The 27791-nt window shown below is 47.2% G+C and overlaps 2 protein-coding genes across 4 annotated transcripts; one reads left to right on the top strand and one right to left on the bottom strand.

Moving 5' to 3' along the window:
• Nucleotides 1-6000: 6000 nt before the first annotated feature.
• Nucleotides 6001-10733, bottom strand: CDC26 (cell division cycle 26). 2 transcript variants are annotated; one of them, XM_038374640.2, is made up of 3 exons: nt 10607-10733; nt 9453-9561; nt 6001-6459 (listed from the first exon to the last, which is right to left on the bottom strand). In XM_038374640.2, exons 2-3 carry the CDS (start codon nt 9531-9533, stop codon nt 6283-6285), a joined length of 258 nt encoding a protein of 85 aa, XP_038230568.1. In that variant the 5' UTR covers nt 9534-9561; nt 10607-10733; the 3' UTR covers nt 6001-6282. The 2 variants fall into 2 exon arrangements, with proteins under 2 accessions (XP_038230568.1, XP_038230569.1); XM_038374641.2 differs by lacking the exon at nt 10607-10733 and adding an exon at nt 9848-9878.
• On the top strand, nt 10716-27246 carry PRPF4 (pre-mRNA processing factor 4). 2 transcript variants are annotated; one of them, XM_038374624.2, is made up of 14 exons: nt 10716-10848; nt 14777-14954; nt 16276-16462; nt 16699-16786; nt 17758-17837; nt 18136-18229; nt 19821-19915; nt 21729-21787; nt 22236-22359; nt 23701-23790; nt 26154-26276; nt 26426-26533; nt 26623-26741; nt 26945-27246. In XM_038374624.2, exons 1-14 carry the CDS (start codon nt 10765-10767, stop codon nt 27136-27138), a joined length of 1623 nt encoding a protein of 540 aa, XP_038230552.1. In that variant the 5' UTR covers nt 10716-10764; the 3' UTR covers nt 27139-27246. The 2 variants fall into 2 exon arrangements, with proteins under 2 accessions (XP_038230552.1, XP_043355077.1); XM_043499142.1 differs by lacking the exons at nt 10716-10848; nt 14777-14954; nt 17758-17837 and having other exon boundaries at nt 16321-16462.
• The last annotated feature ends 545 nt before the right edge of the window (nt 27247-27791 follow it).

Here is a 27791-nt window from a genome sequence, read left to right as displayed (position 1 = left end):
GGAGATTCCTTGGCTGGGCTGGCAGGTAAAGAACCAAACTTGTATAGGGAGGATATAGCAGCCTTAAAACTTGCTCCTCTTCGATGAGGGTTGGGGGATAAGAGACTGTAGGATCAGTAAAAGGAGTTCCAACCCTGAGGACTCTTTTTTGTCATAATCACCAAACCTGGAACTTCTCAACATGGCTGTGCTGGAGCAACCAATGCCAATGTCAGAGCTGGGTAGCAGCCAGCGGAGAGCTTCCCACCCTCCAGCCAGGCCCCTCGTGCTAGGAGCACAACAGATCTCACGAACAAGGCAGGGTTCAGGTCTTGCTGGGAGATCCTGGGAATACCCAGATGCTGTGGGCAGCAGGGTTGATTCAATAGTTGGTTGTCTTCCCTCTGAGTCGCAGCTAAGCAGTGGAAGTAGGGAATTCTGTGTTGCTAGGGTGCTAGAGATGAGATGTAAAGCTGAGTTCCTGACCCCTTGTTAAAGAGCCCTTGTTTTCTGGGAAGAAAGGCTGCTGGCCTGATTCTGATGGGAGAAATGCTGTGCTGCCTCCTCAAATCCCCTTGCAGCTTAACTGTTTATTTTACCCCTTATCTCCTGTCCTAAGTGGCTGTGTGGTGTGAAATGGCTGCTCGGTTCTTGACGTGATCTCTGTATATTGTTAGGCCACAGTATGAGGACCAAGAACAATCCTGGGCTCTTGGAGCCCTTCTTGACCTGGCTGTGGGAAAGATGGGCCTGGGTCTCTCCCAAAGAATGTCGTGGAACGAATGGGAAAACTGGAGAACTGCTGCTATTCAGAGTTGATTAGCTTATTTGTAAGATACTTTGGGATGAAAGATGCTACAGAAATGCCATTTGTTGTACAGACCCTGAATGGGATATGAGAGGCAGGGCTGTGTGGTCTTGAGCAGCCTGTCACACAAACTTTACTATCCCCAGATGCTCTGAAATTAAATAAAATCACCAGAGGGTGAGAAATGGCAGAGGCAAAGAAGAAAAAGCTAGTTTTGCCCAGTGGATGCATGGTCAGTGCGGCCTTAGAATCAGTCCCAAGATGAACTCCAGCTCATGTTCTGGTCGTGTCCAAATAGCCACTGACCTCTCAGCACATTGTGGTTTGCTGCTACTTCAAGCAACTGCTGACAGCAGTTAATGTCCCAGAAAGCTATGGGCTCAGCTGTGGTGAACTGGCAGTAGCTTTTGTCACAGCGTACTCCTTTTAGAGTCTCTAAGTGCCTGAATCGCGGGAGAGGAGGAAGACAGCGCCAGGACTGGTGGGTGATAAATGGAGCTGGGGGAAGGGGGGTGGAGAGTATAGGTGGGAGATTATGGCAAGATAATGTGAGAACTAGGCTGCAGCATATAAACAGTGCGTCCTTTTGAGAAGAGTATCTCTACATTCACATACTCTGACAGCTTTCAGTACAGAGAGAGACGGTGAGTCCAAAGCTCCCTTAGACTGTAAGCTGTCTGGGGCAGGGTGTGTGTGCATGTGCAGGCCTAGTACAATGGCTCTCTGATTGGGTTCTCAAGGTGTACTACAATACCCTACAAAAGCCTACCTTCCTCTACAGCATTTAGAAGAAAACTTCAGAACTATCATGCATTGCCACCAGCAGGCCTACTGCCCTGTGCTCTCATTGCTGTCACCCACTCTTTCAAAAAGCTAGGACCCTGGTTTGATGATACAAGGTATTTGTGCTTTTCATCTTTGTAGAGCAGCACAAACTGGAGCAAAGGGAGACAAATCTAAGTCAAACCAAATGTCTACCCCAAAATCAAACGCCCACTGAACTTAGTTGCAGCTCTTGCTGTTTCATGTAACTGATCAGCATGTGAATGAAAATCAAGGGGCTCAGATGTGACCCCTCTTCTTGGATTTTGACGGGAGATAAGGAAGACCCCTGGCAGTGCAGGTTTTTCCCTTTACAGTTCTGGTGTTTTCCAACACCAAATAAATGTTCAAGATGATGTGGGAGGAGTGGCCTCCTGAGGAGTAACTAATGTACAGTGAAAACTAGGTAGGGTACAGTAGTGCAGCAAAGTTCCAGCCAGACTGATGTCCTGTCTCCAGCAATGGTCTGTACCAGCTGCATCATGGAAGGAAAAAGCCTCTAATATACTTCAAACAATTCTCTCCTGCTATAGCACTTCAGAGTGGGGGATTGTGTGTGTGTGGGGGGGTCCTTTCTGCCCCTCAGCTCCATGCCCTGAAGTTTGAGTAACTTCAGTGCTTTTTGGAGAAACCTAAAACAGCTGATGACAGGGTCTGGTTTTTTAATCCTTCTACACATTGACCCTTGGTAGCATGAATGCATTCCATAGTTCAGTTCTGTGTGAACCAGTCTCCTGTGATCAGGTTAGAGATGTTCCTTTTTCTGATGGGACACAGTGACTAGGAGGTTTTCATGCCGATGTTGGTTATTTCATACACTCTTAGACGTTGACTCTTTCCAAATTTGACAACCCCCAGCTGCTTAATTTTTCCTCACCCATTACTCCTTCTAGCCACATTTGTGGCTCTCAGTTTCAGATGAGCAAATTAACCTGTGTTCATGGGGTATATAATCATTGTGTCATCCAAGCATTGTGACACTTCCTATATAATTCTGTCCTTGTTCTGTTAGCTGTTCTATCATGTTCTGGGACATAGCTACAGGTCTTCTTAGGAAAAAGATCCAGCCAGAACAATCTGATGTACATTATGACCTTCATCTCTGCATGCCTCCTACTATGCTATAGGACAAGACAATGCTGTTATCCCTACTTTACAGCTGGGGAACTCAGGCCTAGATCCACAAAGGTGTTTAGAGTCCTAACTTCCACTGGAATCACTGGAAGTTAGAACCCCACATACCTTTGTGAATTTGGGCCTGAGGGACTTGCTGAAGGTCACATGTCTATGGCAGAGCAGGAAATTGATCCCATGTCCCTGGTATCCCAAGCTAGTGCTCTAACCACTGCCCATGCTTCCTCTTGCTCTTTATGAAAAGTGTAACTCTTTGGAAGCCAGCTAGTTGGGTGCATGTGACAAGGAAACTGGTTCCCAGTGCTCCTGTAGAAGTGTTCCTGAGCACTGGTACGGTTCAGACTCGCGGGGTCTTGCTCCTTATTCTCTTTGCCTAGGCCCATCTCCTCAGACTCCTGTCTGAATATGACGTTACTCACCCTCCACTCCCTCAGGTTGGGAAACGGCAGAAGGCAGTTCGCATTTGAGAGTAGAGGGGCTGGCACTGGCTCAAGTGGGTGAAGTATGTTCTGGTGCTAGTCAGGCCAAGACTGGGAGAGGAAGAGAGGGGTGCATCGGTAATGAGTACAATTCAAAACTACTCTTCCGCATCCCCCATACATGAATTGTGCCTGTCTACCCTACCCTCGCATGCTTTCACAGCTTGATGAGACTTTGCTCTCTCGCAATCTCCACAAACTTTACTAGCCTGAATCATTGCATTTCACAAGTTTGCTAAGAGTGGCCAGGGCCAAGTCTTAGCCTTGAGGCTCACTTAATATGAGTGTGCCCCTATTATCTCTGTGGGCTTCTCATGAGCCTTCAATCCATGGCCAGGTTTTACCCTTTGTGGTTAAATGTAAATTGACAATCCCGTGGGGTGTTTATAAAATAAACTGACAGAGCCACATGCCTCACTGGGTTACAATCTCCACATGGTGCATCAGTCCTAACATCCCTGTGTTCCTGGCCCAGGCTGGTTGATTTGCCAACCTCCCTAGAGCACCTTCTAGTAACACCCCTTTTCCTGCCTGGAATCTTTTGCAGGAGCGTTTGAGGCAGACCTCCTGATGCTGACACTAGGCTTCTATTGGAGGAAAGCCCCCCCTTCAATGACTAATAATTGTTCTTAAATGATGCATGTATTTAACATGCTTAAAGATAATGTATGGTGGGCTGTATGCAAGTATGTTGTTTTCAGACTGTGCCTCCTGATTGTGACCTTGGATGAATTACACAGTGTTCAGTCATCTCCTAGGCTCTGAATTCTGTTGCAAATAAACTGTCTTTTTGTTGCTTTTTTATCTAAGTGCCTTTAGGAAACAACTGGGGTAGTGCCTTTTAGATGAACTATAGCTGATTCCAGCTGTATCACAGGGTTGGTTACAGGGGACCATGATATTGTTTTTAAATCCATTGTTCTGGAAACAACTTGTCTGAAATGTAAATAGAGCTCCTCCTATATATAATTAGTTAATAAAGTAGACTGCATTTTACTGGGGTGGAAGTGTCTTGGAACATGTACCTCCAACATGGAAAAGGTGAAGCTGGGCACTGAGCCAGAGCAGGCACCACCAGCCTCCACAAGGAGTAACTACCCAGCTGTAAATGGCCTATGGAGTCAGCACCTAGACTGCTCAACGTGGCCTTATTGCCAGCCCCTTTCCAGTCGACCCACCTTCACAGGACAAGTACACTGCAGAGGCTTTGAGTACCAGGCTTGCTGTGTTTAAGAATGGAGAAAAGGAACAACATCTACTGGGGCACTTGAGTACCAATACCAGCACATGAAAAACAGCCTCCAAAGCTCTTGGGACAGTAGTGCTGGAGCTCACTGATGCATGACTACGAAGGGTAGCTTTCTGTTCATGTAAGCTTACAATAAATGGGAAAAGTCAAGTAGAGGAACAGTAGTTAGCACAACCTCCACCAAAATCTGCTTTCTATATACATCCTGAGCAGAGGGCCCATAAATCTACAGCTGTTTCAAGTGGGTGAACGGCAATGCTGGAAAGGAATTTACTATGATAGATGAGTTTATAACTAGGAGTAGCAGGACAAAACTAAGACAGGGAAAAATTGCCACTGTGTAGTACAAAAAATGGTGGTTACTCCATCACTTCAGCTACTTGGAACAAGAATGGCTAATACATCAAAAGCTAGTGGGAAACAACCTTGGACAGGTGACAAAGAGATGTTAACTTAGTCATCCACTCTGAGGGCCCATGTCCTGCCTTCTGTCCCCAAGCTCAGCCAGTAGGGAGTGGAGTGTCAGTCTTGTACACCGAGACTCAGTTCCCTCTGAAACCTAGCTTTCTCTGTCACTTACTTGTGACCTGAACTCCATCCCTTTAGCTGACCATGACCTCACTCAGGTACATGTGCTGCCTATGCAGCCAGTTAACCCTAGCACTGCTAACCTTCATCTGAAACCTGTATATTTTGCTGATCAGCCTCTGCTAGAAAACAATCAGTTTAGGGGTATTTTTTGTCTGTGACATTAAGCTATGCAGCTATGATTGGTGGCCTTTGCTCTTTACAGCCAACGCCCCTCAGCACTCTAAAAATCCTCTCCAAACAGCTACAGCCTAGTTACACTGTCTGGCTTTTAATTATTTACTACTTCCATTGTCCAAGTCAAACTTACTGATCAGAAAGCCCACAAAGTGAGTCACCTCCCCAGCCTTCCATTTATACTGTTGGAAGTATTTGGAGAGGGAGATTGGATTGTGAAAGAGATTTGAGCCTCAAATCCACCTCAGCTTGGCAGTAGCTGTCTGAATGCAGCTATGAAATGACTTCTGTGAAATTAGTTGAAGCCTGGTCCATTTCCTAGTAAACCAGCAATCCACACAGCAGCCATCATACTTGGCTCCCTTCGTGGCACGCTCAGGAGAGGCCAAGGATTCGACAACTTAGGAGTAAACAGTAAGGCAGTTGTGTGAGTGCAGTGTCTAGGGAAGCTTGCCCTGCCGCGCCCTGGTGTGCAGAGATACTGAGGCTTTCACTCACAGGTACCCAGTCCATAAAAATGTGAGTGACACCTCTCTGAATTACTCCCCTGGGCTCACACACCTGCACCACTTGGAGCTGGGTTTTTAAGAACACCGAAACGATTGCTCCATGGAGGCAGAGCTTTGCCTCTGTGCAAATCCCCATGGGGACAGTGGCCACGGTTGATTCCTATTTTTCTCCCCCACAGGAGGCCAACTCTGCTGTTAACATTTTCCATTCCTCTTTACCTGCCCCTCTGTGCGTTCTCATACATTAACAGCGTCTCATTTAAAAAAAAAAAATATTTATTTAAAACAAAGTGGCTGGGCAGAGGGGTTTCTGGAGGTACAGTAACAAGTCAGGTTAAAAACACATCCCACCAGCCTTGGGGAAAGGCACTTTCCCCTATTAAAGCCCAAGACACATTGGCAAACACAGGCCCATCCCAGCCAACTCTAGAGCTGCCCAAACAGCCTTTGAACATCTCTGCCAGCACTGTCTGGGATGAACACCCCATCAGGGTCCAATACTCAATTGCCCGTGGAAGGTAGCAGGCCATCAAATCTCTAGAATTCAAAGCTTCCAAACTGGGAGGAACGGTTGTTGGGTTTGGGTTGAGGTTTGTAACCAATTCGGTCATTTATCATTTGTTCTCGACTCTTGTGCTCATTGCTCAGACCAATAGCTCCTTCTCCATCACTGGCTCCCACTACTTCCACATCTTCATGCTGCTTCTTGCGACTCTGGGGGAAGGGGCGGGGGGAAAAAAAAGTGATCAACTAAAAATAAGGACGATGGAAAACTAGAGAAACTTCCATGGAGGGAATGTTAGCACTGTCAAGGAGATGTCTATTTCAGCTCTGACAACTGATCACAGGGAAAGCCTTCGAACTGTGAAGGTAGGGAAAATGTTAGGTAAGCTGATTTCATTACAGGAAAACTACTTACAGACAGAACAATTTCATTGGATATTTTTGAATAGCCATAAGGATGAAAAATAGGGCTGTCAAGCAATTAAAAATATTAATTGTGATTAATCACATGACTAATCATGCTGTTAAACAATAGAATATCATTTAAATATTTTTGGATGTTTTCTACATTTTCAAATATATTGATTTCAGTTACAACACAGACAAAGTATACAGTGCTCACTTTATATTTATTTTTGATTACAAGTATATGCACTGTAAAAAAAATAGTATTTTTCAATTCACCTAATACAAGCACTGTAGTGCAATCTCATTATCATGAAAGCTGAACTTACAAATGTAGAATTATGTACAAAAAAAATCTGCATTCAAAAGTAAAACAATGTAAAATTTTATGGCCTGCCAGTCCACTTAGTCCTATTTCTTGTTCAGCTAATCACTCAAACAAGTTTGTTTACATTTTCAGGTGATAATACTGCCTGCTTCTTGTTTACAATGTCTTCTGAAAGTGAGAACAGGCGTTATGATGAAACTGTTGTAGCTGGCGTTGCAAGATATTTATGTGCCAGATGTGCTGAAGATTCATATGTCCCTTCATGCTTTAATCACCATTCAAGGGGACATGCGGCTCTGAATGATGGGTTCTGCTCCACAGCAATCCAAAGCAGTGCAGACCGATGCATGTTCATTTTCATTATCTGAGTAAGATGCCACCAGCAGAAGGTTGACTTTCTTTTTTGGTGGTTCGAGTTCTGTAGTTTCTGCATCGGAGTGTTGCTCTTTTAAGACTTCTGAAAACATGTGCCACACCTCATCCCACTCAGATTTTTGAAGGCACTTCAGATTCTTAAACTTTGGGTTGAGTGCTTGCTGTACCTATCTTTAGAAATCTCACATTGGTATCTTCTGCGTGTTTTGTCAAATCTTCTGTGAAAGTGTTCTTAAAACAAACACGTGCTGGGTCATTATCCAAGACTGCTATAACATGAAATATATGGCAGAATGCAGGTAAAACAGAGCAGACGACATACAATTCTCCCCCAAAGAGGTCAGTCACAAATTTAATTAACACATTTTTTTAACAAGCGTCATCAGCTTGGAAGCATATCCTCTGGAGTGGTGGCCGAAGCATGAAGGGGCATAAGGATGTTTAGCATATCTGGCATGTAAATACCTTGCAATGCCAGCTACAAAAGTGCGATGCAAATGCCTGTTCTCACTTTCTGGTAACACTGTAAATAAGAAGAGGGCAGCATTATCTCCTGTAAATTGTAAACAAACTTGTTTGTCTTAGCGATTGGCTGAATAAGAAGTAGGACTGAGTGGACTTGTAAGCTCTGAAGTTTTACACCATTTTATTTGAGTGCAGTTATGCAAGAAAAAAACGTACATTTGTAAGTTGCACTTTCACGACAGATTGCACTACAATATTTGTATGAGATGAATTGAAAAATAGTATTTTATCATTTTTACAGTGTAAGTATTTGTAATAAAAATATACACTTTGCTTTCAATTACAACACAATATATATGAAAATGTAGAAAATAAAAAATATTTAATACATTTAAATTGGTATACTATTGTTTAACAGTGCAATTAAATACTGTGATTAATTTTTAATCGCAATTAATTTGAGTTAATCGCGCGAGTTAACTGATTAATCAACAGCCCTAATGAAAATATGTTGTCCCATAAGTGTTAATACACAAATCACAGTATTAAGACACCTCACAACCCGCATGTATATAAATGACTATCAATTAATAGGGATGATGCTACAGTCACACAGGTGCATGGCAGTGCACTGCAAGTTAAGGGACTCAGTCAAGCCAAGTCTTGCCCAGGATGCATTCAGAGATAAAGTGACTCAAAAAATGTGGGGGGAGTGGAAGGTCGGGTGCACAGCCATTCCCTGAAGAAATGGAGAAGGCCAGTTACACTCCGAATTATGAAAAGGAGTACTTGTGGCACCTTAGAGACTAACAAATGTATTTGAGCATAAGCTTTCGTGAGCTACAGCTCACTTCATTGGATGCATGAATTATGATAGCTATCATTCCAGGAAGGGATTCTGATGGCTCTGAAGTTTTAAGAAGTTCCAGAGCTTTTCACAGAACTACTGCACCCCTATAGCCCTAAGATTCCCAACTAACATCATTCTGTGTTTTCAGTGTAAATATTATGCTTGTCCCAATGGCTGCAAGTGCATGAATACAAATGTCATTCACACAATGATAAATCTACATTAATGCTCCTCTGCACCCCCTACCAAAGATAGATAGAGTCCCTCTCCACTCACCCATCCCCTCAGGGACAGCCTGAGCAGATAGGCAGGCCTTGCAAGATATCCTGAAGGTCACACAATTAAGGTCCCAAGAAAGCAAGTTCCAACATCAGAGTTCTCCATTGAGAATGACAGGCCCCAGAGGTACCAATTTAGGGACTGTCAAATCAAGACTCCCAGCTTCACTCGACTACTGAGAAGAGGAGAAAAGCAGACGTCTAAGATACACAGCAGCCAAATGATCAACCAACTTGAACTGCACCCAGACATTAGCTGGAAGCTGCAGAGACTGTAGAGCATAGGAGTAAGATGCTCGGTGCATGAGCCATCACTAAGTAAAAAGGCTGCTGCTCTGCGCTAGCTGAAATTTTCTGTTGGTTTTTGAGGGGTATCTACATGCTCATACACTGCTGCAGAGAGGCTCTATTCTCAGACAAGCCCCATTATATACAAATCCAAATTACCAGGGTTCAGTCACCTGGTTTCCATACAGGGTGTCTCCAGAAGGTTTACTCTCACCTCAAGATCCTTTCTAATACTCTCAAACTCTTCTATATCATCTAGTTTCAGCTCCAAACGGGTTGGTTTCCGACGCAGCATTTCGAATACTTCTCAGCCAAACTGGTTCCTGTTTGAATTTTTAAGAGAGGGTCAGCAGAACCTAGCTGTCTTGCACTAGTACAGGGGTGGGCAAACTTTTTGGCCCAAGGGCCACATCTGGGTATAGAAATTGTATGGTGGACCATGAATGCTCACAAAATTGGGGTTGGGGTGCACAAGGTGGTAAGGGCTCTGGCTGGGTGCTCCAGGCTGGGACCGAGGGTTTGGAGGGCAGGAGGGGGATCAGGGCTGGGTCGGGGGGGGGGGGGGTGAAGGCGGGTGGCTCAGGCATGCAGGCTCAGGACAGCACTTACCTTAAGTGGCTCCCGGAAGCAGCAGCATGTCCCTGCTCCGGCTCCTACGCAGAGGTGTGGCCAGACGGCTCTGCTGCATGCTGCCTCGTCTGCAGGTGCCGCCCTGTAGCTCTCATTGGCTGCGGTTTCTGGCCAATAGGAGCTGCAGGGGCAGCGTGCAGAGCAGAACCCCCTGGCTGCCCCTACACATAGAAGCCAGAGGGGGGACACGCTGCTGCTTCCAGGAGCCATGCGGAGCAGCCCCTGACCCTGCTCCCCAGCTGGAGCTCAAGGATTGGATTAGAAGGGCTGGCAGGCTGGATGCAGCCTGGAGACGATAGTTTGCCCAACCCTGCAGTAGTACAAGGGAGACCCGGACCAAGGTCTGAACGTTGTAAATTTGCCAGCGAGTAAGCATAATGCAGCAGAGACGCCTTGACTTGTTACTCTGATAACTGCGGTTTAGTTTTAATTCGCTACATGCTCCACAGGTGAGAGCAGGGCCTGCTGGCGACTGCTGCAAGCAAGGAAGGCTCTGGGAAGAGGGCCTGGCCCCTCTGACGGGATGGTGGGTGGATCAGGCAAGCAGATGAACTAGCTCCTGCGGCAACAGACCCGTTATCGTTCGCAGTCCCCTAGCCCCAGAGGCTGCACTCAGGCCAGGCCAGGCCCAGCGGCCGGGGACTGCTCACGGAATGGCCCCAGTGGGCGAGGACGGGGGGGATCCCAGCCCTCTGTCTGCCGAGCACCCCAATGGGCTCCTGCACCCCCCGCACTCACCTCCCGGCATGCCCCGCGCCACGTTCCGGGCTGGCCTGCTCCTCCCGGCGCGCCCCTCTGACCCGGAAGCCCACGCGCCCCCTGCCACCTGTGACCCGGAAGCGGACGCGCGGCCCGGGCCGGCCCGTCGCACGGCTCTCCCGCCAGTCTCGAGCGGCATGGCTGCCTCGCGGGGCCCCGCGCTGCGTGTCGTCCCGGGGCGGGCCCCGCTCCCTCAGCCGGGCCCGGCTCCGTCCCCGCGGGTAGGGTCTCGCCCGGGCGCTCCGGGGGCCGTTCGCTCCTCCCCGCCGGGGTCGCTCCGGCAGGCCGCGGCCGGGGCGCGCTGCTGCGGGGACAGCCCGCCCCGAGCCTCAGGCGGCGCGGAGGCCAGGCTCTGGGAGAGCCGCAGGGGCCTCCCGGGGTCGTCGTAGCGCGGGGGAGGTGGGCGCGCCCGATGCGGGGGCAGGGCCCGTAGCGCAGGCCAGGGAGAGAGCAGGGGGTGTGATGGGCGCCCCTCGCGGAGGGCAGAGCTCGGGGAATTTACGCTGCGTTTCCTGCTTTTCCGAAGTCTGTTTTGCTGAACCTGACGTTTGGGAGGAAACCAGATTGAACTGGGCGAGCGTAACTCTGTGTGAACGAAGTTCTTTGGCAGCCCGTGCATTACTTTTTTAAACATAACGAGAAACGTTGGTGTTCAGGTTTCAGAGCAGCAGCCGTGTTAGTCTGTATTCGCAAAAGGAAAAGGAGGACTTGTGGCACCTTAGAGACTAACAAATTTATTAGAGCATAAGCTTTCGTGAGCTAATGCATCCGATGAAGGGAGCTGTAGCTCACGAAAGCTTATGCTCTAATAAATTGGTTAGTCTCTAAGGTGCCACAAGTCCTCCTTTTCCTGTTGGTGTTCAGAGTAAGGGTGCGTCCGTACTGCCCACCTTACAGCGTGGCCGCGGCAGGGCTGTGACATGGGCAGGGTAATCGCGCTTTATCGCCGGGGGAGAGCTCTTCCAGGGATTAAAAAAACTACCCCAACGAGTGGTGGTAGCTTTATTGCTCGGCGCGTGGCGATAAAGAGCTGTCTGTACTGGCACTTTTCAGCACTAAAACTTTTCTCTTTCAGGGTGGTGTTTTTTTCACACCCCTGAACGACAAAAGATTTAGCACTGAAAGTGGCAGTCTAGACACAGCCTTAGGGATCATTTGGGAAGTTGTAGTTATTTAGGTCAGCAACTATTGTGGCTAGGTAGCAATGATAATACCTAGATCTTATGTAATGCTTTTCATCAGTAGATCTCAAAGCACTTTATCCTCATTGTACAGATGGGGAAACGGAGGCATAAAGAGGTGTAGTGACTTGGGGCTTGTCTGCGCTGTGATGTTGTCAACAAAACTTTTGTCTTACACGGGTACTTAAAAAAGGCCCCCCTGTGAAAGACAAAAGTTTTGCCGATGCAAGTAGCAGTGTGAACATGGATTTGTCGACAAAGCTAACGCCGCTCATGGGGCTGGAAGTATTTTGTTTGGCAAAAGTGTCAAGAAAGTACCAAAAAAGAGTGGCGACCCAGCCTTGTCACTAAAAGCTGCGTGGTGTAGACAAGTCCTTGGAAGGGGTGTTCTACATCTCCATCATAGGAGGCTCAGAGAGGTGTGTGGAGAGGCCCATTGAGCTCACTGTTATATACTCATGTGAAGAGGAATGCCCCATGGAGCCTGAAACAATAGCTCTGAGATGTGTAACTGCTCTGTTCATCTGAAGCCTGGTCTACACGAGGGAATTAAGTTGCTCGGGATGAGAAAAATCCACACCCCTGAGCAACATAGTTAAATGGACCTAACCCCTGATGTAGACTGTGTTAGGTCAACAGGAGAGTTCTCTTCTGGGTTTAGCTACCACCTCTCAGGGCAGTGGATTACTTGTGCCAGTGGGAGAACATGTTCCATCAGAGAAGGGAACGTCTTCACTGAAGCGCTACAGCTGCAGCTGTGCCGCTGTAGCAGTTTGTGTAGACATGCCCTGAGTCAGTGTTCTTATCCCTTTTCTCCAGTGCCAGTGCTTGAGAGCCTGTGACACATGTCAAGCATCTGTTCTCAGCTCCTCACCCCATCTCTCAGCAGTGTGTTCTTGGGGCATGTTCCTAGCATGCCTGTTCTCAGCTCCCCACCTAGAGGGGCAAGGCTTCCCTGGATGCCAGCTCACATTGGGGGAGCAGAGAGAGGAGTCTGGGGCTCAGATACCCCCAGATCCCTGCACACATGGAAGGAGAGAAAATGGGAGGTGTCCCCTGCCCCAGTCTCTTCCCCACATTTCCGTATCATCCATCCCTTATCACCCATACCGATTTGTTCCCCTGCCCTTAATCCCCTCTCCTTTTGCTCCTGCCCCAAACCCCTCTCCCACACGGCTTCTCCACCCTTTAATCCCCCGCATCCCAGGAGGCATTTGCCTGTGTAATTTATGTTCTTTTCAAAAATAGTGTGAGCACCTTCTCAATTTTCTGCTGTGCTCAGATTACATTTCCCCAAAATGAAAAAAACAAAACACCCCTTGACAGAGGCAGATTATAGCCACATTCTTTTGTTTCAATTTCAGCTTTCTACCAATGGCAGGGTTTGAATTTCCAGTGCATGCGGGTTACTCAAGTACAATGGCTGTAACATTTCCTCTTGACCCACTCAGGTCCTGTGCTTCCTGACTGGTTAGCAAACCTCTTGGGCACATGCACAGCATAATCCAGTGTGTGCTAATCTCATGCCCATCTGTAGGCCTAACTCTTTTTCAAATACCATTTTCACTTTGGTCCACCAAAGGCTTAATAAGAGCCATACGCTAACTGGGGAAAATGTCAAGTAACTGGGACCATTTAGGACACTCTTTATTCCAGAATAAGAGCATCTAAACATGGAGTTATGCCAAAGATGTTATGATATCATTGGAAATGGAGCCTTTACATAGGGAATAGAATGTTATAATCTAGTAACTGGTTGGTTTGACCTTTGTGTATATTTTGGAAAAACTGGGAGTATGGTGGGGTAGGGTGTCAGTGAAATGTGTCATAACTGGGAAGGAACTTACTGACTCCCTCAGCTTCACAGCTACATTTTCCAACCGTCTGGGGTCTTTTTGCTTTTGGAGGTCTTAATTACTTGTAGGGAGTGTAATTTTGTTGTGCATATTAGCTGGACTCCATTGAAAAACATTGTCAGTCTTAAAGGTGACCTGCAAATAGTCTTGTACCCCTTTTGCTTCTATCTAATGGATAAAGAAGGGAAGAAAGGGGTTTTAAGTTTGTTTTTCCTGCTTGTTTTCTACAGGAGAAATTAAGGACCTGTCTATACTAAAAGATTCTCTGATGGAGAACTTGTGAAATGATGACAATTGTGATTTCATCATGATGACATCAGAAGATCAGAGAAGGTTCAGCTTTAAAGTGGAGAAGGGATTACTGTTTAAAATTTTTCTTCTGTTTACTTTTAGTAAAACCTATTTAGCTTCTAAGGCTAAGTAATGTTTTGAATAGTGAAATTCCTTGTGAAAGATTCAGATCGTTCCTCCTTTCAGTTAGAGTATTAAGAGCTTGCACCAAACATGCCTCGTATCACCCAGAGGTTCTCAAGCAAAGCAAGAGAAGAGCAGACTTTACATTTTAAGGGCTTGCTTCTACATGGAGTTATTCAGCAATATCTCTGTGTGCATCCTCGTATTCTGGAGCATGAGTATGTTGTTCTAGTTTAGCTGAATCGAGAGGAGCAAGGCAGCACTCTTATTTCAGAATAAGAGCATCCATGCAGGGAGTTAATCGGAAATAGCTGATGCCATTTAAATTTGCACCTACCTTAATCAAAATTAACTTTCAAGTGTAGCCCCAAAGGAAGAAACTAGCAGGAAAAAAATGGTTAAAGAAAGCCTGAGAGGATTTTTGTTAACATCATAAAGAAGCAGAAAAGATCAAAAGTCCAGTTTTTTAAAAACTCCATTGCAGCTAACTCTTCTTTAACACGGTTTTGCTGGGGAATAGTCTCAACGTTCAAATGAACCTTTTATATATAATTTCGGGGCTTCTCACTTGGATGACTTCATTAACTCTTTCTCACTCGGGGATGCTGTCTCACGCAGCTGAAGAGATTGCTGAATTGCTGCTTTGTAGCCAAATAAATATAAAATAAGTCCTTTGAAATCCTGCCTTTATTCTCCAGGCAACAAAAAACAAGCTCTCAGAGGACAGTGATGCTCTCCCACTCAAGAGATCCCATATCTTCTACGGCAGTTTGGAGGAGAAGGAAAGGGAACGTCTTGCCAAAGGAGAATCAGGGCTCCTGGGAAGAGAGAGAGTGAAAGCTGCGATTGAGGCAGGCAATATTAACATAACCAGTGGTAAGAGTGCACACTGCGTAACACCCTCTTCTTGTTTGGGCCCTGTGAAATCTGCATTAACAGGAACACAGACAGAATCAAAATGTTAACATGGAATCCTGCTCTCCCTGGCACTAGAGCGGCTGCTGTAGGATGCCGTCAGGGAGGGCTGCATGACTGAGCTAGGTACAGCTGCACTTAGGAGAGTCAAGGTGCTCCCGATTGGGAGCCCCCTGATCTGCTATGGTGGGTGGGTGTGTGTGCGTGCCGGGGCTGGGAGGGGAGGTGCACAGATGTCCGGTTGTCTCCCTCCCCCTGCTGGTATACCCAGTCTTAGCTGGGGTGGGGGGACAAAGGGGCACCTGTCTGCACCAGCCTCTGGCTCAGCCTGGCTGCTGTCCGAACAAGTGTTCGGTCTGGTGAGTGCACTGCTTAAAGAGACAGCATGCAGACATACTCCCCTGACACACACGCTGTCTCACACACTCCCCTAACGCGCGCGCGCGCACACACACACACTTCTGTAGACTTCTTGTATTACTGTTCAGCAATGTCAGATTGGTCATATTACTAAGTGCTACTTTAAAAGGTGATTTAAAATGTGTCACTTTTACCATATTCTGTATATTTGTAGGATGTTTTGTTTAAATTATAGGAATTTTTTTTTAATCCGCTTTTCCCATTGCAATCCAATTCTGAACATTTTTATGCATTTATAGTAAGGCTACTTAATTATTGTCAGTGTATCAAATAATCTTGATTTAAAAATCCCCCATAAAGATGGAATTAATTTTTAGCTGACTTAGAGATGTTTATAAGGATAATGAGTCTTTGTTTAGGTTTGAATATTGGCCAAAGTTGTAGATGCACAAACTTTGCCCAGCTAAAAGGCATGGAGGGCCTATGAAATCCATGTTAACAAGAACACAGATGGAATCAAAACAATAACATGGAATTCCCTCTCTCGCTCCCGGCTCTGGCCCCAGGGCTGGAGAAGAGTGAATTAATTTTTTAAAAATAAATCCAAAAATTTACAAAAATAAAATGGATTTCATAGGACCCTAGGCATGCTGGCAGCTTCCCAGAAGCCTGAGGGCTGCACTTTAATACAGAGGTTGGGGCTGCTGAGACTACAAGTCCTAATATCCAATGCTCCATCTTGATTTGAGCAGGGTGTCTGGAGGAACGTGGCCATTGCTGGTACCAAATATCCCCGCTTTAAATGGCTGTGAGAATCATTTTTAAATTATGTATAGCTTTTAGTTGTTAGAATTATCCAAACCTTTGCTGCTTTAACTTCATTAGTTGTTGTTTTAATTTGATGGCTCTGTTTCTGGCGTAGGTGAGGTTTTTGATCTGGAAGACCACATAAGTGAGCGTCAGGCAGAAGTGTTGGCTGAGTTTGAGCGCAGGAAGCGTGCCAGGCAGATCAACGTTTCCACAGATGACTCTGAAGTCAAGGCGTGCTTACGAGCCCTTGGGGAGCCCATCACGCTCTTCGGAGAGGGGCCTGCAGAACGGAGAGAAAGGTGCTGTGCCAAGCCCTTTGTGTGGCTCATAGTGGTAACCACCCCCACCCCACTCAAATCCCCTGTAAAATTCCTTGAGGTGTTGAGTGCAGCGAGTATTGTTGTCCATTGAGTCTTCATGGTGATGTAGGAGTTGAGGGGAGGACATAGTGAAAGAAACTGACGATTTCTCTTGGCCAAGATTATCTAGAACTCACTGAGTGAATAGGATTAATTTTTGGTGCATCTCATTACAGATTGAGAAATATCCTCTCGGTGGTTGGCACAGACGCCTTAAAAAAGACCAAGAAAGATGATGAAAAATCTAAGAAATCCAAAGAAGAGGTAAAATCTCCCATTCTTAGTGTTTGCTGGCTGTTAATGCAAAGAGGAGGAGGCTGCTTGACAGCCTATTTGGCAGCCTGTATTATTTCCAGGCCTCTGTCCTGGTGGATTCTTGTTTCAATAGAGGGTCTGATAGTATGAATTCACTCCACTCATCATCCCTTCCTGCCACTGCTGCCCATTTGAAAAAGCCTGTTGCTTCCACTTTTATAACCTATTGAATCAGAGGTGTCAAATTTGTTGTGTAGAGTGGGTTGCATTCCACTTTTAGTTATTGTCCAGGAGCCAGAAGTGTAGATGTGTAGGGCTCCATGCCCCTCTCCTTCCACAGCTGAACACTTGCTGCTGGCAATGAGAGGACTGCATGAAGAGCAAGGCCAGAATATGTCTTTTTAGAGTAATTAACCTTTTAGTTACTATTATTATTAAGTACTTTATTGCCACATTCAGTGTCTTTTAGTGGGCATATATCCCCTTGCCCCACCCACTTTGAGCCATCACACCACTGTTTCTGCCTTTCTTCACCCTCTTTTCTCTCCCTCTTCATTTTGTTTTTCCTTTGTTCTTCTCGCTGCATTTTCTTCCTTGCAGCAACTCTCACTTCCCACCCCCTGGACTTCCTTCCCCGTTCCATCTGCTAAAATAATTAGTTATGCAGTGGTTAAATGAAAAGCTGAGACTGTGCAATCTGAACATGGCATGTGGGCTGTGTAAACATCTCAGACAAGCCAAATCTGGTCCATGAGACTGTATGTGTGACACATCTGCCTTAAACCCTTCTCTAGGGATAGTAGAACCACACTAATCCACACTTTATAAACCCCTGAAAATAGCTGCTTCCCACTCTCAGCACAGATTTACCAGCAGCTGCTGCAGTGGCATTCTGGTACCATGGTGATGAATGCAATGTAGGGCACCAAATAGAATAGTGACATCACTCAAAACTGTTTCTGGGTTGGTTTGTTTTTTAGTATCAACAAACTTGGTATCATGAAGGGCCTAACAGCCTGAAAACAGCTAGGTTGTGGATCGCCAACTACTCACTCCCCAGGTAAGGAACCAGGTTACAAATTGAAAACAGTGGGAGAAGACGTAAGCTGTTATAAGGAGCAGCAGACTTGTTAAACCAAGCTAATGATTGCCCTGTGGTGGGCAAAGCTGGGAGCTTGAGAACAGGGGACTCATAGTGGTGGTTGGAGCCAGGCATAAGGGACTATGGGTTTGTACGCATAATGAGTAGCGCTGGCAATAGCCTAGCTTTGAGACCAGGATGGAGAGGACAGGACCTATGTCAGCCCTAGAGCAGGGGGATGTGAGGTCTAATCACTCTAATTTTGCTCATTCCACAGGGCAACGAAGCGGCTGGAAGAAGCCCGTCTGTACAAAGAGATTCCAGAGGCGACCAGGACATCCCAGAAACAAGAACTGCACAAATCCCTGAGGGTAAGGAGTGGTTTCATCTCTGATTGTAAGTGATCAGCAAGAGATGGCTCTACCAGAGCAAAGCTTCCAGGCTTAGAGTGACTTCCCAGCTGCATGTTATTCTCCAAGCTCTTCCTAGCATGCTCTGCCGCTTTGATTGTGTGACCAGGCTGGGCCTTGAACCTAAAATGGCCCTGTCCCGTCAGTGATTCAGAGGTCAGGGCTTGGGTTTAATTCTTAGGGCCCTGCATGGATACAAATTTATATCCCAAACAGGAGACGCAGACAACTGCATGGAAGGGATCAGGGCAGGGCAGGGGTGATATAGCTCTGCCAGAGGACCTGCCAGCATGGGGCACTGGCTCCTGGGAGCAGCAGCCCCACGTTCTGCTCCATTCCCCACAGCCCTGTAGTTCCACCGATACCGATTTATAGCTGCGGATATAAATTTGTATCTGCGCAGCTCTGTTAATCCTCTGCCTAGAGGGCAAAGGGATGGAGACACTTCTGCACGAGTAGCCTATGATGATAAAGAAACTGCCTGGGCTTGTCACTGGCTTGCTCAGCAAGGAAGAGGAATCATTTTTTTTAAAGATTGTTCTCTCACCTGCTTCCTTGGCACCTGGGAGTCTTAAACCAATTGAAAAAACCAACACAGTAACAATTGTTTCAGAATGAGTCAATGAATCCCCCTCTCCTCTGCTGTTAAAATGGAGCTGGAAGCCAATTCAGAGCTTAAAAGAGCATTCTCACACGGTGCTCTAAAGCCAGTAATATTCTACCAATACCTCCAGAGGGGGCAGCTTTAGATGGGTGGACTCTTCCTGAGAGCACCCTGCCACCAGCTCTGGTGAAATCAATGGTGATTGCACCAGGTATGTAGGAAAAGAGGGGCCCAAACCACATAGGGTTCTCTGGATCAGAACCAACACTTTGAAGTGCACCTTCAAACATATCCAGTAGTGCAGGGCCCAGTAAGCTGAGAGCCAAGTAGTGCCATTAGACAGAACTAGCTCTCAGCACTTAGGCCTGATCTACACTACAAGTTAGGTCGATGTAAGGCAGCTTATGCTGATCTAACTCTAAGTGTCTACGCTAAAATGTAGCTCCCACTGATGTAAGTCACCTACTATATTGATTTAATAACACCACCTCCATGAGAGGCGTAGCGCTTAGGTCAGTGTAATTAGGGTGACACTATGTCCACATAGGCACTGCATTACTTACATCACCTTTTGTCTGTCAGCCTCGCCCTGCGCAGGGCTCACAGTTGTCAGTGCGCCACAATGTCTTGGTGGAAGTGCTCATGGTGAGGACACACAGCGCAGACAGAAGGAACATAGTGTGGATGTGAACCACCGCTTTAATTACTGCAGTGGCTGTAAATCACCTTAAGTCAACTTAATTTTGTAGTATAGACCTGCCCTGCAGTAGAATGGGTCTGCTGCATGGAGGTAGCATGGGGCTGGGGCAGTTCACCTCTTTGCAGAGGGACTTGATGAAGGCCTCTGTTCTCTTCGCTTGGGTGTATTGCTCGAATGGCCTGCTTAAAAGGAGAGACTCTTGCCGGTTTGTGCTGTTTTAAGTCAGAGTTGTCTTTGTGTCTTTGCAGTCCTTGAATAATTTCTGCAGTCAGATTGGGGATGACCGCCCGATATCTTACTGCCATTTCAGTCCCAATTCCAAACTCCTGGCTACAGCCTGCTGGTCAGTTTCCTTTTACAATACTTTTTGGGATGGGAGGGATGAGAAGGATGTGGCAGAGTCCTGGGGAATTTATTCTTGGGGGAATTCTGTGCCAAAATTTTTTAAAAATTGCACACAATATTTTAATATTCTGCATATTTTTGTCAAATTAACACAATATAATCACGCAAACTTTCAATTATTTTGGTAATTTATTTCAAAATACCTTTCAGCAAGTGTCTGTAACAACAAGAGAGATTCAGGACATTTTTTTTGACAAATAGATCCCGTACTAGCCATATTAATACAGAACTTTGAGTAATGATTCCTTTAAACTACAATACAGAAATGTATTTTCCGTACCCCACAAAGCAGTGAGAAGGCTTTGGGGAGTCAGGGGTAATGGAGGAGCTGAGGGAAAGGGAAGTAATTGCTGGGAAGCAGCCTGGGAGTGAACCCGGAGGGTTATTGGGTGTTGGTGGGAGAACTATAAAATAGGATTTGGTGGGGGACGGGACGGGACAGGGATTGTTAAGGAGTTGGGAAGCATCCCCCATGCAGACCCTGGCTGACCCCTAGCCTCTCCCATTCAGTCAAGTACATCTGCCCTATCCCCGTGTGTCCCTGCATCCCACTTCCCATTCAGCCAGGCATATCTGCACATGTCCCAGTGTGGTCCTGTACCCCCTTGTCCCAGTGTGGCCCTGCACCTTCATTCAGCCAGCCATAGCTGCCCCTGTCTCCATGTATCCCTAGACCCTCAATCCCATTCAACCCCTGGCTCAGTGTCACCCCACTAGCTCCTGTGCCCCTGCCCCAGTCTGCCTCCCGCACTAGCTCTTCTGAACCCCATTGTGTGTGACCACCCCTAGCATCCCCATGTGCCCTGCTGTGTCCACCCCATCCCATATCCCGTGCCTTCTCACCTGAACCTGCAGGGCAGGGTGCTGTGAGGAAGGCAGCCTCTGGCCCCTCCCGTTCCATGGCTGGCTGCTCCAGCCATAGAGCAGGTGCCCTCTCTTCTGGCACCACATCAGCCCCTGGTGGGTGAAAGGTGTAATTTCAGTGTGACCCCTCTCACGGCTTCCCTTCGACACCTCATCAGAATCCATTATTCTGCAGGGCAGGGAAAGACTGCGGTGGACATTAATTCTTAACTTGCACAGTGGTGCCAAATTCCCCCAGGAGTAGGGATTTGAGATCTCAGTAAGGCTTATACCTGCTTTTCTAAACCCTGCCTTCACCCCATTCTAGTTCCTAGCAAGGGTTTGGAACATCTGTTCCTCTTATAGCAAGGTCACAAAGCATTCCTGGCAACTTCATTTCATGCCCTCACTTTTCCCTTCTGTGCCTCAGGCCCTCACCCCTCTGCCCAGCCCTTCAGTGTGTGGTTTGTGGGATCATGTCACGCTCTAGTGGCTGCACCACAAAGAAGATCTGAGCCTGCAGCGCGCGCGCGCGCACACACACACACACTCTCTCTCTCCGAGTGGCACATTCCACCTCTGCATTGGAGGTGGCTCTTCTTGCATTGGCTAAGAGGCGCTTCAGAGCAGTGAGAACTGTCCCCTCTCCTACTGGTTGAGCCCTTAACCCACAATCACTCCTCAAGGGAGGAGACTTCTCATCCGTTCAGTGGACTGCCTGCCAGAGCCCCCTCTAACCCTTCAGAGATCAGTCTTGTGGGAGTTAAGTCAATGTTTACCAGTATTTTAGTCACTGCAGTAGCCCCACACTGTTTTCTTAGTTCGTTTTTGAGCTGTGCTCTTGGGATTCACACTCCCTTCTGTGCTGTGACAGTGTGATACTGACCATGTTTCTTTGTGTTCAACAGGAGTGGCCTGTGCAAGCTCTGGTCTGTGCCTGACTGCAATCTTGTTCATACTTTACGAGGTAGAGGTGCTTTTGCTGAAGCAAGCTCTTTGCTAAGTACCCTTGTTCCCCTCAGAGTCTGGTTATAATGTAAACCATTGCTATTTGGCTAAAGACGTTTTGGGAACTGGATTCTTTGTGAGTGACTCTCAGCAACTTTCACCAGTAATAGAGAAGGGATGAGAGAGGGCCATGAGTTCATTGTTTGTTGCTGGTTATTGAAATTGGTGGGTTTTTTCCTAGTCTGTGCTGTGCTTAGCCAGATGTCCAAGTCCCTGGCTAGTCCACAGTGAGGAAGAGTCCTGGGGTTCCATGTCCATTAAGCCATAACTTGGTTGCACAATTCTGACCTGATAAAACCTGTTGTCAGAAGAGCTGGTGGGGGGAAGCAGAGATCACCCAGCAGGAGCATGCAGTCTTTTGACTTTCTCTTTCTCTCTCTCTCTCTCTCATCCCCTCCCCCGCCAAGGGCACAACACCAATGTAGGAGCAATAGTGTTTCATCCCCAGGCTACTGTCTCCCTGGACAAGAAGGACGTCAACCTGGCCTCCTGTGCAGCTGATGGCTCTGTCAAACTCTGGAGCCTTGAAAGGTCAGAATGATACTGGACAGTTGCAGTATTGTTGATTTTGTTTTATTGGGCACTTAATGCCTTTCTGCAAACACGTCCTGTTCTTCCTTGTACCTAACAGCTGGATATGAGAATTCAGCAGCGTCCATGGGAGTCTCTTCTGCTCTCTCTCCACACCCATTTGTCTTTTACATGATTTGGGACGGGGGAGTCCTCTGCTGAGGATCAGAAAAGTCTGCCTGATGATTTGCTGCTTGACAGTGGAGCCCAGTTCTGGGTGATGGACCTTGTTCTAAGTGCTGCTGAGGTCTTAAAACCCTGCATTGGGAATTCAGTGTCTCACCGTAGTCTTCTGCCAGGGAAAATTCCCAGCTGCAGGTGCTAAGGAGTTAAGTTTTCACATTGCCTGGGCTCTCAGCTAACACCAGTATCAAGAGAGGATTGGACCAAATGTAGCACCTTGCTACCGAAGAGTCATTTGTTGGGATCAGGAGCAGTAGCTGAACACCATTGCATGGAGTTAGCTGTCATCAAAAGCCATGTCCAGCCTTCGGTCTGGCAAGAATAAAACAATGAGGAATGCAGGATATTGACATCTGGCGTGTTTTAAAAGCAAAGCCCTACAGTGTGTCTCTGCATGAGACACAGGGGGCTTTGAGGGCCTCAGCTCCTTCCTATTAGCTCTGAGGGATGATTTTTAATTGCCTCTGGCATGACAGCAGTAAATTTGCACCCAGGGAGATTTAGTTATTTGTCCCATGTGGACATGGAGATGGTTATCTCTTTAATTGGCCTGTTTGGATGAATGCTTTTCTTTCTGATACTCTTTCAAACCTCTTAGTGGCTGCTGGGCTGGTGAGTGTAATTATGGCAGAACTGATATCAGCCCATTCATGACCACCATGTGACTCTTTCCTCATGGCTGATGTCGTGTCTTCCTATCACTGTACTCGTTCTGGGCAACTGGGCTGGTGATAACTGCTGCTCCTCTCTGCCATGTTCAGATTTCGTGTCCACTGTTTATTATTCTCTGTATTACCGTAACATCTAGGAGGTGCTGTACAGCCACAGAGAAGATAGTCCCTGCCCCAGGGAGCTCAGTCATTTAACAGTGTTATTGTTTATGTTGCTGCTGCTATTTTAATTACAAAGCACCTGAAAACAATAGGTGCTTCTAACATTCTAATTAATTCTCTCTTGGGGCGACCCTTCTCTTGTGTGTTTCTAGCCCTGGACACACATTCATGTGCATACAGGTTTTTGTCAGTCATGTTGCTGTGTGACCCTAGTGGCTGCAGTAGTGCGGGTGAGGCCTGTTCTCCCTGTAGAGAATGTGTAACAGGGTTGGTTTGTTTCTTTCAGTGATGAACCGGTGGCAGATATCGAGGGCCACACAATGAGAGTGGCACGAGTGATGTGGCATCCCTCCGGGAGGTTCCTGGGCACCACTTGGTATGTGGCTTTGATTTACCATACTCAGGGAGCTAAGCTTTAGCTCTTAAATTATATGAACAAATAGGAGCTGCTGTATGTCTGCAGAGCGGGGTTAGCAAACTGATTGCCAAGATAAGGGGGCACATCTCACCTCAAACTATCCAACAGAGGTCACGCCCAGCCATTTTTTGCAATAAGCCACAGGTTACTGCAGGCTGGGGCCTTAAAAGGGCAGGACCCTAAACAGACCTCCATTCTCTTCCCTTCCAGTGAGACCCTGTTGGTCTCCAAATGGGTATAAAGTACAAGCTGTCAGAATAATATTTATCCCTGTGGAAACACTGACTAGTGGAATAACCACTTCCTGCCTTTTGGGATGTGCCAACTGTCAAAGCCTTGTTGTTGAGCCGTGCCATCAGCTCACTGCTCACAGCTGCTTGTGGTTAACACTGATTTTAGTCAGTAGAAAGATGAGTAAATAAGTGTGGGAATACAGGTTCTCCTGCTAACGGGCTTGGGCAGGGATTGGAGCAGATCCTATTGAGTCACTGTTAAGACCCAGATACCCTGAGGGCAGAGAGTCTGGTCTACCCTGAAACCCAGCTGTACATGTAGTCCGAATATATCTGAAATGCTGGCTCCAGAAGGAGCCACAGACCCTGCTGTGGAATCTCTTTGAAATTCCCCCAGGGAGAACAGTAATAATCCTCATGAGTCAGTGACCCCACTCTCCGCTTCTCTTCCTTCCATTCCAGTTCCAGGGGCTCTCCAAACTCTGTTCCCTGCTTTGTGTCTTGCATCTGTAACTGGCAGGTTATAACATACTTTTCCTGGGTCTTTAAACCTGACTCTTTGTTTAAATGGGGACTCACCTTCCCCTCCCCTCAAACTATGCACAGGTGTTAAAAATAATGCCTCTCTCCCAACAGCCCCCTAAGTAAATATCTGCCAATCTTCCCAGAGCACTGGGTGCCAAAGCTCACATGCTCTTTGGAAATCTGCCAGTCAGTTCCCCTTGGAACCGAAATGATGCAAACTGGCAGCTTGTCGTTATGACTAACTGACTTACCTGGAGAAACAAATTCTCACTCAGGTGCCGTCATTTGCATCTTTCAGCCCCCTGCTAGGAAACCTGCCTGTGGAGTGAAAGCTGAGCACAGTGAGCTGTAGGAGAGCATCTGACAGTGTGGGGCAAATGCAATTCTCCATGTGTGGCCAGTGAATACACATCTTTGCTCTGCTCTCTGAGGCTTGTAGTAGGAAGGGGGTCTGAAACATAAGCCCTTATGTCAGAGGCCTGGTATGAGGCCTGAGCTAAAGTAGCAGTCAAAAGTTTGCTGATATAAAGCAAAATCGGACTGTGAACTAGAGACAGGCCCTGCTCACAGAATCTGTCAAGAACAGGGCTGATATTGCAAAAACACACACTCCTAAGAGGCACAGAGCATTCACACAAACACATTCCAGAAGGGTGATACCAGAACACCTCGTGCCAACACATTCCCTAAAGATAACAGGAACACACTGACCCATCGTAAAGATACGGTCAGGATGACAGTGTGATGGATAGAGATGTACAAGGTGATGGGTGGTAACTGGCTTTCTCAGAGTGTGTCAGCTAACTATGTCAGAGGGGCAGTGTGTAACTTGTTTGTATTGATGTATAAAAGATATCTCAGAGTGAGTGTCTTTGGCTGGCCTGGGGACAATGGAAAGTCCCACCATTAGCTGAGCTAGTCCGTTGCAACGGGCATACATGTGTTAGTGTACCTGTAACAATTGAGTCAGGGAATTGGGACCATGCTTCGTTGACAATAAACCTGACCAAGTGCCTTCGCTATGAACCTAGTCTGTGGATTTATTGGGCAGTCTGATTGGAGCCTCCTATATGGGCTTTCTGGCCAGAGTCAGTACAGCACCCAGAAAGAACACACACGCAGCCAAACATCTGACCATAAGGCTGACTTGTCCCAGCAGCATTACCACAAACATGCGTGTGCTACTGCATTTATACCACACTGGGCATTCAGTGGTGAAACGTTCATTTTATTGGCAGGATCTGTGCTCTTTTTGGTGGCTGGCCAGCTGGCTGCCATTGTCATGTGGCACTGGGGAAGCGTCCTCTTCCCCAGCACATTGCAGGGACACTGCAGAACACTGAGGAATTCTTAGTGTCACCAGCGTGACGAGGCTTGTTCCTAGTCATCCCATGCTGTGCGGCAGATGAGGTTCTGGGTTGACCTGCAGTGATGTGCTAATGAAGCAGTTATTATCTGTGTGTGTTTCTAATGGTGTCTGAGCACCCCCATACCTTGTCGTCTGGGTCAAGGTTAGACTTCTGAAAAATACACTGAGTTGGGCACATGGCTTTGTTTCTCCAGCTATGATCACTCTTGGCGCCTCTGGGACCTGCAAGCTCAAGAGGAGATTCTCCATCAGGAGGGGCACAGCAAGGGGGTCTATGACATCGCCTTCCACATTGATGGCTCTCTTGCTGGGACTGGGTAAGATTTACATTGAACCTTAGTGAGGTTGTCGCTCAGGATCAGGTGCCTCCTTGCTGGGCTGGGTGTGTTGCTGAAGATTAGCATTTGAGCTAGTGACCACACTTATGTGTTTTAAGAAGTGTCAATGCTGAGTTTTCTTTCCCCAGTGGTATGGATGCCTTTGGTCGGGTGTGGGATCTGCGTACTGGGCGCTGTATCATGTTCCTGGAGGGCCACCTGAAGGAAATCTATGGGATTAACTTCTCCCCGAATGGGTAAGGAGGGAGCTGGCATGGTGCAGCTGGGGCTCTGGGAGCATGAACTCCAACTGAGACCAGTGTGTTCTTCCTTCTTCCCATGGCAGATATCACATAGCGACTGGCAGTGGAGACAACACGTGCAAAGTGTGGGACCTCCGCCAGAGGAAGTGTGTCTACACCATACCTGCCCACCAGAACCTGGTAACCGGAGTGAAGTTTGAACGTAAGTATCTCCCCTCCCACACCTTGGTTTACTTAGCAACACTTATCTGCAACAAAACTGCAGAACAATCTGTGCTGGTAACAGCCAGAAATCCCAAAACTCAGCTAACTGCTCTCCAGAATCTGCAATCTGGTGTTGGCAATCTGTTGTCTGCTGCTGTTTCTACATGCGAACCTCACCTCTTCCCCTCTCCTTCACTGCAGCTACGCATGGTAACTTCCTGCTCACTGGCGCTTATGATAACACAGCCAAGATCTGGACTCACCCAGGCTGGTCCCCTCTGAAAACGCTGGCTGGCCACGAGGGAAAAGTAATGGGACTGGATATCTCCTCAGATGGGCAGCTAATAGCAACATGCTCATATGACAGGACCTTCAAGCTGTGGATGGCAGAGTAGCTCTGAGCTGCCAGTGACCCGACACGGGGAGCATCACAGACTGGGCTGTTCCTGGCTTTTTTTTTTTTTTTTTTTTTTTTTTAAATATAAAATCAACTGTTGCATCAACTACAATGGTGGCTGGAGTTGCTGGCTGGCATCGGCTTCCCCATGGTGCCGGCGTGACCCCTGTGCTGGGAGCTGGCCAAAGTCAGGGTTGGGCTGGGCTCCCGGAGTGATGCTGGAACCTCACTGTATATGATTTGCTTTGTAGAATCTCTTCCCCCCCCCCCCCCCCCCGGGGAGAAATTCTGGTGTGAGCCATCTGCCTTCCCTCCCCTCCATCATGGGCTTTACTCTTCGTTATACATGTTTGTAACTACCCACTCCCCCTTCAAATGCACTGTGCTGTAAAGCCCATCAGTTGGCATCACCCTTGAGATCAGTTTTGTAGGAGACTTTCCCCAGCCATGGAGTCTGAATGATCTTGCTTTTGGCAAAGAGCCAGCTGCTTCGGTCATTTAAATATGGCACATTGGTTCTCCTAGCGCAGAGACTGGATCTCTGCAGAATGTGGAAGCCCATGCCCCCGTGGGCATCTGCTGTGGGTGAATTTTAAGCACGGGGAGAGGAGGGAGTTTCTCTTCATTTAAAATCAGGCTTGAACTGCCCAC

The sequence above is a fragment of the Dermochelys coriacea genome, chromosome 16 (genome assembly GCF_009764565.3).
Source record: "Dermochelys coriacea isolate rDerCor1 chromosome 16, rDerCor1.pri.v4, whole genome shotgun sequence".
In the NCBI taxonomy this organism is placed as follows: Eukaryota; Metazoa; Chordata; order Testudines; family Dermochelyidae; genus Dermochelys; species Dermochelys coriacea.
The sequence above is the reverse complement of the archived record's forward strand: the minus strand, read 5'-3'. Positions and strand labels throughout refer to the sequence as shown.